The sequence below is a fragment of the Corella eumyota genome, chromosome 4 (genome assembly GCF_963082875.1).
Source record: "Corella eumyota chromosome 4, kaCorEumy4.1, whole genome shotgun sequence".
NCBI classification, from domain to species: domain Eukaryota; kingdom Metazoa; phylum Chordata; class Ascidiacea; order Phlebobranchia; family Corellidae; genus Corella; species Corella eumyota.
Window position 1 is genome coordinate 9135336 of NC_137493.1, and position 13428 is coordinate 9148763.

A 13428-nucleotide genomic window follows, 5' to 3' on the forward strand; every position below is an offset into this window, starting at 1 on the left:
CGAAATCTCAAAAAATCCCCTTAAAACGGAGAAGGTACTTTATCATAAAAAAAGTGTCGACGCACAACATTAAATTTTTATCCCCAATGTCATATTCTAAAACTTTTTAAAAAAAAAAAAAAAAAAAGGGTAGTAAAAACAGTAATACAAAAAAATTAGTTAAATTTGCAAAAAGATGTATAACTCAATATATTTTAAAATATAAACTAGATTTATTTGATAAATAAAATATGGTACGAAATCCTTTGATCATTTTTAATATATTGCTTTATAGATAAATAAAAAAGTGAACAAATAAAAACAATTTTACAACAGAATAAATTTAAAATTTTATAATATCAGTCTTAAAATTTTAATAAACAATTGGAAATTTAATTGTAATAGACAAAAAAGTTAAATATTATAGCTTTTTCTTTTATTAACATTACGTAAACAATAGACCAAAGTTAAAATCATTAAAATTGATCTTTAATTTTAATAAACAAACAAGCTTTTTAATAGGCGTAAAAAACAAAAACTAATTTTTAACCAAGTTAAAAGTTATTGATATCAGAATATATACTAGACTAAATTTTAAGTTCCTTAAATTGATATTAAATTTTTAATAAACAAACAAGCATTTAATTATAATTAACAAACAAAAATTAATTTTTAATCCGTTTTTGAGTTACTAATATTACAACAGACAATTGACCTAAATTTGAAACCTAATAACTATCTTAAAATTTTAATAAATACAAGCAATTATTAATTAATGATAAGGGAATTTTAAAAATGAAAAGATTGAAACACAATATTGATATAAACATTATACCAAAATTTTGGAACTTTGTATAAACAAAATAAAAGGTTAATTTGAACCAAAATTAAATATGTTTCGAAATCTAAGATTTCGTATCATATTTAAACATTTATAAATTAATATTTAAAGGTTAAATTGTTATTCAAGATGATTTTTCAGGCAGGGTTGCTATTAGTGAAGTTCTTCGTAACTTTATTAAATCTTCATGATGTATACCTACGGCGTTAAACCTTAACGCCCTCTATTGTTTTGTTGGTATGTGCAAACACTTTAAAGTCTTAAGCCTTTGTTAAATTCGCAGTAAACTCAGGCTTTGTTCCTGTTTAATACTTTGAACTATATAAATGTGTACTTTCAGGGCTGCACCTTTTGGGTGTAAAACGTATAAGAATGTTTTTCTACTGTTTGACCTTTTGACAACTTTAGAGGTATATATAAAAAGTTTTAAAATATTGTCGAATTGTAATACTAGGTCTTACATGCCGCAGATTTGCGTGTAAATTTCATTATGAAATTGTCTATTTTAGTGGCAATTATAGCCGCTTTAACCTGTGTTTATGCAGTGGAAGTTGTTCAAAATAACTCGGAAGCTCAAGAAGAAGAAAAATTTATTCAGGTTTTTTAATTTAAATCTAAACTATGTAATAAACGTTTACATTGTGTAATAGAAAATGAACCCCCATTATGTTATAAAAACTGCACCAGTTTTTCTTAACTTAATTTTAGATAAAAAAATATTTACAAAAATTTTGATTATTTCGATAATGAATTTGTGTTTTTATATATATATATTATTTTTTTTTCATTAGGATGTAAAAAAATGGAGTGATATTTACGAGGAAAGGGCAAAACAAGAAAAAGAAATAACAAAAAGTAATTTATAAATTTTTTGTCACTTTATTACAATTTATTTTAACATTCATAATAATTAAAATAAAAAAAAATTTAAAATTTTTATTTAAACTTTTTTTTTATTTAGAATCAAATGTTCAAGGTCAACAGCAAGCACAATCACAAAGCCAACAAATTCATGTTCACCTGCATCAAGTTTATAATCATTATTCCCACAACACTCAAATTCAACAACAAGCTCAGGTAAATATATTTATTTTTTAAATTCTTATTAATCATTTCGATATGAAATTTTACTTAAAAAAATGAATTAAACAAATTTAAATTTTGTTAAAAACTAAAGTATTTTAATTAAAACGGTTTTTATCAAAATTAACTTATTTATTATACCTTATGGTGTGAGTGCTGGGGTTAAGTCATAAATAACAATTATTTAATTATGATACATTTAATAATCAAGCAAATAACAAAAAGCAAATATTAATACATTTTAAACCAGGGACAAAATGGGCAGTATCAAAAACAACAACAATACCAACAGCAGGTAAATAAATTTAATAAGTTAATTTTTTCCTTTTTTTATATTATTTAATTTATTGTTGTTAAATAAAATTCGCTGCATTTATTTTAATTAATCTTTGTTTATTAAATATATTTGTCAAAATTTTCAATTATTTTGTAGTGTGGCCTACCTACTTATTAATGTTATGTAGGCTTACCCGGTTTAAATTTGTATTACCTATGTATGAGAATATTTACAGAAGGTCACGTATTATAAAATTTCATATTTACGTAAAGAATATTAAAAAATAGGCCACGTAATATATTAGTACAGGGGCAAATGCAAGCTCAGGGACAGGTAAAATTAAAATCAGAAAACGAAAACGAGCGATTACGTGTTTAATTTTTTATCTATATAAGCATTGTGAGTTGTTGTAGTATAAATGTAACAAAGCGAGTTAAAACGTAACATGGCTAGATTTTTTAATTTGTACAATGCTTTTCTACTCAACCATTTCAACACATTTATATTTATTTAGGGACAAAATGGGCAACAACAAAATCAGCAACAATATCAACAACAAGTAAATTAAATTCAATAAGCTAACCATTTTTCTTTTTTTAAATTTAACTTAAATTTTTTTATTTATATTTGTAACCAAACAAACAAGGTTACTATTTTTTTAAAGTTTTATTATTTATAGGCAGGGAACGGTGGACGACAAGTACAGACACAACAACAAATACAGGTAAAAATAAATAATGTAAAAAAAATGCAAGGCCAGGTAAATTTGAATGTCAATTTTGTTAAATAAAAAATCAATTTGACTTATAATAAGTATTTAAATTGTAGCCGAAAATAAGTAAACATGCAAATCAGTTTGACTGCGACTGCAAAAGCGGTTTCAAAGTTCAGTTCAATGTTATATTAAATTTTACAAAACTCTTGTAAAAACTTAGTTCAATTAAAATGCTAAAATAACTTGTTTTTGAAACAAATTCTTCTAAAAAATTCTGTTTTACCATTTTCCAGGCTGGTCATGGCGCAGGTGCACAAATACAAGGCCAACAACAACACCAGGTTTGATTACTATGTATACAAAATTTAAACTCTACCTTAACAACATAAGCATGTATTGCAACCATTATGTCGTACTAAAAGCGAATCACTTCTTGCAATGTTGTTAAAATTAACGTACTTTTATGTTTAGAACGGTGCAAGTGGAAGCCAATCACAGTCTCAGGTAAAAAAGTACTTAGCAGCTTAAATTATTGTGTGTGCCAAGAGTAATAAAGCAATAACATTTTTACAAGGAATTATTTAGAGATGCGAATTGGATATTATATCCTAAACTTGAGATATAATGCCAGACTGTTCATTAGTAGGCCATTTCTATTAAGAAAACGATAAAAAATAACAAAGCTCTAAATAATATTACTTTTAATACAGATTCAAATACAAGGAGGCAATGGGGGCAGTAAACCACCGTGTAAGCCTGGGTGCAAGATCATTAGAGGAAGAGAAATTTGTCCTAAGCCAAGTTGCAGAAGAGTTAAAGGCGTTAAGGTATGCTGCAAGCTGGTCAAGGGCAAAGAATCATGTTGTAAATATATAAATGGGAAAAAAATTTGTCCATCGAATCCAGTGTGCCGATGGAACAACGCCAAGAAGAAAAAAGAATGCTGCCAATGGGTAAACGGTAAGAAAGAGTGCTGTAATAGGTGGATAAAAGGTAATCTAGTATGTCCAAAACCTCCATCTAGACCAATCTGCAAATGGAACAAAAAGAAGGGTAAAAAAGAATGTTGCCAAAAGATCAACGGCAAATATAAATGTTGCGCTGCTGTTAAAAACGGAAAATTGTTCTGTCCAAAGCCGCCACCATGTAAACCAGGCTGTAAAATCATTAATGGAAAAGAAGTCTGCCCTCCTAAGCCGACTAATCCAGTTTGCAAAAGAATCAAGGGTGTTAAGTATTGTTGCAAATACATTAACGGTAAGAAAGTATGCTGCAAGTACGTTAACGGCAAAGAAATATGTCCAAGCAACAAGCCTGGGTGCACAATAGTTAACAAGAAAGAGATTTGTAAACCAAAGCCAAGACCTCCATGCAAACCAGGATGCAAGATTATTGCTGGAAAAGAGGTTTGCCCACGACCACCAAAACCCCAGGTAAAATATTCTTTTTTTTAAATAAAAACAATTTTAAGCTATTTAAACTAAAGTTTAATTTGGCATTTTTCCAAAAGTATAGTTCAGGAAAAACCCTAGCCTAAAACAATATATATTAAAATGCTTTAAAAACTGCTTGCTAAACCTATAATATATTTAATAAAATTTATTTTATTTTTACAGTCTCCTCATCCACCTAAACCACAATCGCCAAAGCCCAGTGGAAGTCACTCACACTCTCATAGTTCCAAGTCAGGCAGTCATTCCCACAGCTCGAAATCTTCAAAGCATTCTAAATCTTCAAAGCATTCTAAGTCTTCCAAACATAGCAAGCATTCCAAGTCTTCTAAGCATAGCAAACACTCGAAACATTCTAAAAGTTCAAAGAAGCACAAGAAGAAGGGAAAAAAGCATTCATCAAAAAAATAGTCTGCCTTTGTCTGACCCTATAACTTTAGTTTAATTCGTTCGTAATTTGACTTTTAATTATTGTAGCGATATACCAAATGCTTTATTATAATCGGGATGTAATTTCATTGATCAAAATGTTTTTTTTAATTAAAAAAATTTTAAAAAATGTTGCAACCCCTTAAATATTTTAAACAGTTTCAACAAACACATTAAACAAAAACACGGCAAACAACATTTAATAAAGGTTTTAAACAAAGCCACGTGAACCTTTCAATTTAAAATCAAATTTTGAATAAGGATTAAATTTAAAACGGAGCGGGCGGCTAAATCGCACATGTCCACAAATTTAAAATAAAAGCTAAACTAAATTAAATATTAATGCGCTATGTTTATACCTACAGGGGAATCTAAATGTCCATAATTGTATCGTGGCCTTATCGATTAGAGGGAATTTATCTCAAATACTGTAATTTTGTTAAAACAGCCCGATTTGCCTTTCATAATTAATGTGAAAGCTGAATTAATTTATGCACAAGAAAAAGGGGGATTTATGTTTTAAAAAATCGCAAAAAATGACCTAAGATTTACATTGTTTGAACAGCATTTTAATATAAACAGCGGATATTTAAAAAAGGTTTCATGCCAAAATAACCTTAAGGCGATTTTAAATTACCTGTGTCCGTTTATGTCACCTACATTGCAAACGAAATTAAATATATAAAGAATGTGGTAAAGTCAGACCGAGATGTAAAGCTAGCTACGGACCATTAACATAATTATAAGTTAGGTAAGTAACTAGTTAAAATAAAAGGTATGGTGTAATTTTTAATAATAAAAAACTTAATTACGTCAAAAACTTGAAAAACTTTAAACTAATAAGAATACTAAAAACAATTTAGAAACTTCCAAAAATAAAATTAAAAAAATATAGCGGGTGACTTTGTGAACGTAGTTATTATAAATAACTTTCTCTATAGCGGAAAATGACGTTTGTGAATGACTGAGTGATTACACGCGACGTATATAGAAAGCGCATAGCGTGCAGTGTAATAATAAACTAGGCTACTGGTTAAGCAATTTATATTTGCTAAGATGCGTAAAGTTCGCGTTATTACAATAGGCTATAATTTTCGGTTCACGTAGCTTTACGAGGCGAGGAACAAAGTGTAAATCTCACAATAAAGTTAAACTGCGCCTCGGTTGGAGTAGAAATAAAACACGAAGCTAAATAACGTCAAAAAATACAGCGACGCACAGAATCGTTCTAAGTTTAATAAAGCGAACACAATAATGTAAACAAATCACTGCAGTAGAGTAGTTAGTAGCTGATGTTTTGTTAAAACTGGTCACTAGTTTAGTAAACGTTGTTAAGTAAGAGGTAATAAATAAAGCTGGTTAGCAAAATACGTGACAGTTTAACTTAAAATAAATTCATAGAATTGGCAATTTATATTTTTTCAGCGTTAGAATAATAAATAACTGCAAAATTTGATATGTTTAGCTTTAATTTTCTAGTTCTATAAAAGGCAGTAATAATAAACAGGTGATAGAATTGTTGCCCTATACATTTGATGCTTCGCAAAACTGAAAACATTTGAACCTAAGTAGCCCCGTGGTTTTGACTTCAAACATGCTTGTGTGAAATTGTAAAGGATTCGCAGTAGTTCAGTTATTGAAACAGAGGAAATGAAACAGCTTGCTTCCTTATGTATGGTATGTCATGTTTTAGGTTTTCAGTAAACCAAAACATTGCTGTATTGAGAATGGTTATTTGGAATAAAATGTGTAGAAATATAGATCGCATTGACATGTAGTAAAAATTATTGAGTGTAGAATAAAAATGAAAAATCTACTGCATTGAGAATTGGTTTAAAAACTAGCAGTCTACTGACAGGTTACAATAATAAGCAAAAACTTTAACACTTAATATTTATAATTGAATAAAGCCAAGTTGTTTTCAAGTAGCGTCTGAAAGTCAATATTAAACTAATTAAGTCGACACACAGTGTTGTAATATACTCTTCTTTAAATATAAAAATCAATAGAATAAATAATAATGTTTTCACCCACATCCAAAGGCATAAACATAAATATTATTCTTGCACAAACGTCATATAGCAATTCTAGTAAGCAAAAAGTATCTAATAGGGTCAGTGTTTACTTTTATCAAATCTTACTGTTTTGTTGTGTAATTAAAAAGTTGTTTTGCTTATAATTAGATATAGTTTCTGTCAACGTACAATGTGCGTGTATGCAGTTGACCATAAGATTGTACATTACAAAATAAGCAAAGTTTTAACAGCACAAAAATGTACGTGCGAGTTGCAGGGTTTTACATAGTTGAACTGCTACATTTAGGGCGTTTGTCTGGGTTACAAAAAGTACAACTACTGGTCATTTTATTCGTAACGCACATAGTATCAGCTAAGAGCACGGTTTAAAGCAGCTCTAACTAAATTATTATTGCTAGAATGAGCCACAGCATGTGATGACAAAACACAATAAATACACAGCCTAACTGTGTATTATATCCGGACCATGATGCGGCATGATTAATAACTGTCGAGCCAGCAAAATTACAGGCTTTTTACTTTAAAATATAAACCAGATCAATTTTGATAAAATGTCATGTACAAATCCCATGAGCTGTTATATGCAATCCCAATCGATGTCGCCTATTTAAGATAGACAATAAAATTAAGGCCGAAAATTAGCCTGTCAAAGTGTGTTGTAATATTTATGCTTCATGCACAACAGGCTATTGTGTTATATTATAGCAATATTGGCATTAATTTTTGATGAGCTTAAAAATGTAAAATTGAAATTGAAAGAACTTGGCATAAAATCGTTGAAGTAATATATTGTGCAGCGGGTGATATTAGAAGCTTAGCCAAAGAGAAAATTTGAAAATTGAGTAATTTCCGGGTATTTATATTTTGTTTAAGAGAGAGCGCATACGGAAGATTTTATTTTCTAAACGTGTGCTTATGCACGTTTTTCTATGTGTATATACCGATGGACTCACCAACTATGCATTTTACTATTTAGAGAATAAGTGCAGTTTATAATGAAAATTTAATTTTTTTAAATAAAGAATAATTTATATAACTTTTAAAATGGGATGTGCCAAGAGTAAAGACAAGCTGGAGCGAAAGGAATCTGACCAATTAGAAAAATTAACGAATTTTTCTTCTACGGAATTAAAAAATTGTTATGAAGACTTTATTAAAGTAAGTAACATTCTTAAGGCTATGTTAAAACTATTATTGTAGCAACGGATGTGTTAAAGCCTAGATTATAATTCAATTTAATTACAGGCCTTATTACTTTAAAATGTGAAAATTTGCTTTCGTTTAAACATTATCTATAAAGCCTAAAAATTTCATTTAACTAAGTACATCACAGTCAATATTTAACTTTCGTTATGACGATAAAAACCAGGCTAGCAACAGTAAAACGGTTCAGTAACATAAGTTACACTTGACCCGTCTGGAATTCATTTTAAAGCGTGTTATTGCTTATTATGTACACACAAGCTGCAAATTGATAACCGCGGCGATGAAGTGAACTTGTTTTTGCTCATTTTTACAGTTTTAATTACAAAAATAACTCAGATTTTGCCCATATTGTTTTCAGTAATCACAAACACAGTTAGCTGTTTATGCGTAGGCTTGTGCGTAACTTAACTGACGGTAAAGTTTAGTCACGTCATAATAACTACGTCTGAAGAGGAAGCGTCGACCTTTGCGTCGTGTTTATTGTTTCCAAACTTTGATAAATGGATTAATACTTTACCCGGCTGTTATTAAATGGCATCATCATGCAAGGGTATAAAAGGTATATGTGTGAATGCACTTTTTTCTAATTTAGTCTGTAAGTGCTTTAAATGGGGGAATTTTTTTATTGGTCAATTATTTATAATTTTAAATACATAATAAGTCACGTATGTGTAATAACTCGACATAAATTAACATTTTGCATACTGGCATTTTTTACGCTTAAGCCTACAATTGCTCTACTTAAATTGGCAAAAATGACATTTTGTATTTGCCAACGCGTGGTTTTTGTAAGCGGTAACTTAAAAAAAAATTAATTTTAAAATCTTTTTAGGAATCGGCGTCTGGTCAAATGAACCGACAACAATTTGAAGATTTTTACGCGAAAATATTTCTAAAAGACACTGACAAAAATTTCGTCGAACATCTTTTCCGGACTTACGACTTTAACGGAGATGGTAAAACCTAAATAGAAATTGTAAAAAATTACACAATTTCTTGTTGTATGATTAGTAATTTTTAGTAGGTCTTACTCGTGAATTTTACATACAAATTTTGTGCTCTGGTGATCTTCTGTTACTTAAACAAACAATTTGTATATTTGTCCCTCGTGTTGAATAAGCAAATGTTAAATCAACCAAACAATTGGTTTTTGTACGGACGACATTCCAAATTTAAAAAATAGCAATTCTATTCACAATTATACCAACGTGAAACTGTTTGTCAAGTAGTTGCTTTTATATAAACACTACAAAAAATTCTTAATGTAACTGACTTGTGACTATTGTAAATATTGCAAACTTAAATTACCTAATAGTTTACATTACAGGATTTATCAACTTTAAAGAATTCGTTTGCGGTCTATCTATTACCACTAGAGGGACGACGGAGGAAAAATTAACGTGGACTTTTAATGTGTATGACGTCAACAATGATGGGAAGATTACAAGGGATGAAATGGGGGAAATAATGAGGGTAATTTTTATTGTTGAACATTTTATTATTTTTTCTTTTATTAAACAAAAACTCTAAAAGATAGAACATTGAAATATAAATAATATTTGAACACCCGTTTTTATGGCCGTATGATTTTACAAATAGCAACAAAATAATATATGCTTAAAATTTCAAGTTAATAAGTTACATCCTATATAACATAACACACAATTTAAATATAATCAATTGGTTTCTTTTTAGTCAATTTACACAATGAATGACGTAACACTACCAGAACAAATTAAATCCGGACAAGACGCTTTCCAAGGTCTAGACACAGACGGAGACGGTAATTTTATTTGTGCTAAAATTTAATTAATGATTGCGACTGAGTCAATTTTGATTTTAACTCAATTGTAAATGTCTCGATCGTGGCATTAGTACGCATAAAAATAAAATAAACTCCATTTACCCAATGCTTTACATGTTACTCAATAGCGTCAAAAATAGTTACCTTGCACAATGTCAATACCAAAAAAGTACAAAGTGTTTTTTAGCAAAAAAAATGTTCATGGGGATAAGAGAGGTTGAAAATGCAACGTTATATAGTTTTATAATCTTGATAACGTTGTTTAATATAAAAAGCGATATTTAGATATTCAATATTTAATCCTAACAGGTCTCATCTCGGTTGCCGAATTTGTTAAAGGGGTACAGAAAGATGAACGCTTGGTTAAGATGCTTAACAGAACATTGGACAACGAACCTATACCGACAAAAACGGAGAGCTCTTAACGAATTGGAGGTTAAGGCGGCCTAAGAATACAAAAAACAAGCTTACTCGTGTAACTCATCTGAGACAAAATAGTTTGTAACATTTGGGCACAGTACTAGAAACTGTATACCTTTGCGCTGTCTCGTTTCTTTATGACCCAAAACACAACTGTATTACAAGTTGATTAATTTAAAACTTTGAAATAAACGTTATAAAATTTAGAAGTATGTACTTTTGTTTATACTGCTACAGAATGTATTAAAATGTGTTTTTTAAACTTTATTTCAATATATTACAATGTATTATAGCAATTAAAGTATGTATAAAACTACATAATGATAATACAAGTCTTGTTAGAGGATTTATATTTTTTTAATTTTAAATATTTCATAACCAATATATTTAAGACATAATTACTGCCGATAGTAACATTTACAGCTTTAAATTGCTATAATATTGCTAATACAAAATAGAAAGATTTTTTTTGAGTTTGTCGAATTTATTTTTGTGTATTTTACCATAATACCGCGTGGTCGTTTTATTTTATTGTGTTTACTTTAAAAAATGATTTGCTACAACCCTTTTTAAATTTTATGTTTTGTTTTATTTTAAATGTACTTAGTGTATTAAAATTTTGCTATTTTGATTTGCATTTAATATTAACTTCGAAGCTCGGATTTAAAAAACAGGCGATCAATTTATTACTATAACATTTAATGTAAGCGCAAAGAATATTAGATTACTAATAGTTTTTATATAAATTGATTACACTGAAAAATAAAAAATCTGCCTCCAGACATAAATGTCATCTTAATGCACTAAAACCACAGCGTTATAAACTTTTTAAAATCATGTTATTTCATATTGCAAATACACAACTTTTAAAATCTTTTCAATCTTAAATGGTTTAAACTAATATAACATCTTTTATACAAATGTTAAAATCTGTATAATCTAACAACCACAATGTTTGTGTAGTAGCATCTAAAGTTGGCCTTTATCGCATTAAAAACAGGATAGGTTTTTAAAGGAACCTTTATGAAAAAGTTAAAAAAAAACACTCTAAATTAAACCAGTTTATTTATGCAATTAATTTGAATTTAGCTACAAAATGTAAAAAAATAAATACATCACTTTTAAGTAATATATTTGTAATAACAATTAAATTAAGTTTTTTTTACCTTATATCATTTATCCTGTATTTACTCTAATTCTAAGGCTTTTTACGTTTTTGAATCGTAAAATAGGATGTACTTGACACTACTCTAAACTTAGTTAACATCACCTAAAAATACGCTTTAAAAAAACTTTAATAGTTTGTTTTTTTATAAATATAATGGTTCAAAATATGCTATTTTAACCTTTTAAACAAACTTAAACCTTAATTTTGTATAACGTAACTAAAAAAAATTTTGCATAACGTAACTAAAAAAAAAAAAAACATTTTAATCTGTAGTGCGTTAATGCACTCAACCACAGCGTTTTAAATTTCTTTAAATCATGTCGTTTCTAGACCACCTTTATACAATTGCTTAAATCTTTTAAATCTTATAAACCTCAAATCAATATAAAAACACCTTAAAATCATGTCGTCCCTTGCAAGATATATAACTGTTTATTTTTCGTAAAAGCTGATAATTTTTTTAGCACTTTCTTAAATCACGCGTTGTCTCGCAAAAGAAGATCAAGATTGAATATTTCGGGAATCGTTACAAAATGTCTACAAAAACTTGGCAAAATACCCATAAAAGGCGGCAAGAACCTCTTAAAACGGCTATAAAAGGAACAACTTAAGGGACACATATCATTCTTTTAAAGCAAGTTAAGATTTGTTTTCAAAGTAAACTATCAGTTTACCGAGCTACAAAATGAAGTTAGTTGTGATCTGTTTGGCTCTTATCATTCTGGTTTCAAGCTCTAATGGACGTACGAACTTTATTAAATTAGTTTTTTTGATTCTGAGTTTGAATAGCTGTTTACGTGAAAAATGCTTATGTTTAAAATAAGTTTGTAACCTGCACTATAAAAACAGTCTTCTGCATTATAACATAATTTTGTACAATATGAGTGTATTTTTGAAGTTATATAAATACATACAACAAGACAACGAGGGTAATAATATTTTTGTCAACGAAGGTAATATAACCAAGTGTACCAATATTTTGTTAAATTTCAGTTCAAATGTGCCCTAAAGGAAAACAAGGATCAAGCAAAGATTGCAAATTATTCTCTTTAGTTTGCAGCTTTAAAAGCAATGGCGCAACCTGCTCGTGCCAGACAACATACCAACCACAAAAAGTCACTTGTCCAGGGTCAGTAAAATTGTTTTTTGTTTTATTGTATATTTAAGGCTAAGTTATTTCTAGTTGTTGTATTTTAAAACCAAATAACACTTCGAAAGTCAAATATGGCAGTTTCAAAATAGCCATTGGACCTAATTATTAAAATTAGAATTTCCTGGGTTTAATCTCTTAATGAATTAATTTTAAAGTAGTATTAAGGGCATTCAATAAATATTGAATCCTTACTTTACGATCAAGTGGCATTTAAACATTTAAACACAGAACCCCAGCAATGTTGTATTAAAGATATGTATTGGTTACATTACAACTACAATATAAACTTCTCACCAACAATGTTCGTTAAAGTAAATTTTATATTTTTAGGCAATAATTAACCAGGACAAAGATTGGTTCTACATGGTGGCTTTTTAACTAAATTTAAATCGTAAATTTGACTATCATTTATATAATTTAAATAATCGCTAAATAAAAAAATTGACGGTGAATTTTGTGCTTTTTTAGAGTTAACATTGAAAAACTTTTAATTAGAAAATAAAATTATGAAATAAGGTTAAAAGACTGTTAGAAATATTCAAGATGCTTCAAAAAGTCAAAAATAATATTAAGGTTCGAGATTATGTATAGGTGAACAATTCATCACTGCAAAATTCAAACTATTATAATTATTTATTTTAAAGAAAGATAATTTTCGATTTCAATATTCTATATCTGTTAAAATAAGTTGTGGTGAATGTGGTATTATGTTCACTGGTAAAAAAATGTGTTGGTAAAAGTTTTTAAAAATCATTTTTTGTTTTATCAAAATTAGGCAATTGTTGAACTGTATCAGCTACGCTAGCAAAAAATTTAAAAAAAAATTGCGTTTTAAAAAAAAAGTTAAATATTTTAAAAAACAATTT

General features: G+C 28.4%; 1 protein-coding gene and 1 long non-coding RNA gene across 2 annotated transcripts; both read left to right on the forward strand.

Annotated features, from left to right (window-relative positions):
* Positions 1–7791: 7791 nt before the first annotated feature.
* On the forward strand, positions 7792–10872 carry LOC145750637 (visinin-like protein 1). The gene is made up of 5 exons (XM_082566712.1): positions 7792–7969; positions 8850–8973; positions 9345–9490; positions 9713–9800; positions 10131–10872. The coding sequence occupies exons 1-5, from the start codon at positions 7856–7858 to the stop codon at positions 10244–10246; spliced, it is 588 nt and encodes a 195-aa protein (XP_082422838.1). The 5' UTR covers positions 7792–7855; the 3' UTR covers positions 10247–10872.
* A 1171-nt stretch (positions 10873–12043) lies between these two features.
* LOC145751390 (uncharacterized) lies at positions 12044–13012 on the forward strand. The gene is made up of 3 exons (XR_014283733.1): positions 12044–12152; positions 12403–12538; positions 12893–13012. It is a non-coding gene; the product is annotated as an uncharacterized LOC145751390 (long non-coding RNA).
* Positions 13013–13428: the final 416 nt, after the last annotated feature.

Coding starts and splice junctions, on each gene's coding strand:
- LOC145750637 (XM_082566712.1), top strand. CDS start 7,856: ATGGGATGTGCCAAGAGTAAAGACAAGCTGGAGCGAAAGGAATCTGAC. Junction 8,974..9,344: donor TTACGACTTTAACGGAGATG/GTAAAACCTAAA, acceptor TTTACATTACAG/GATTTATCAACTTTAAAGAA. Junction 9,491..9,712: donor AAATGGGGGAAATAATGAGG/GTAATTTTTATT, acceptor GTTTCTTTTTAG/TCAATTTACACAATGAATGA.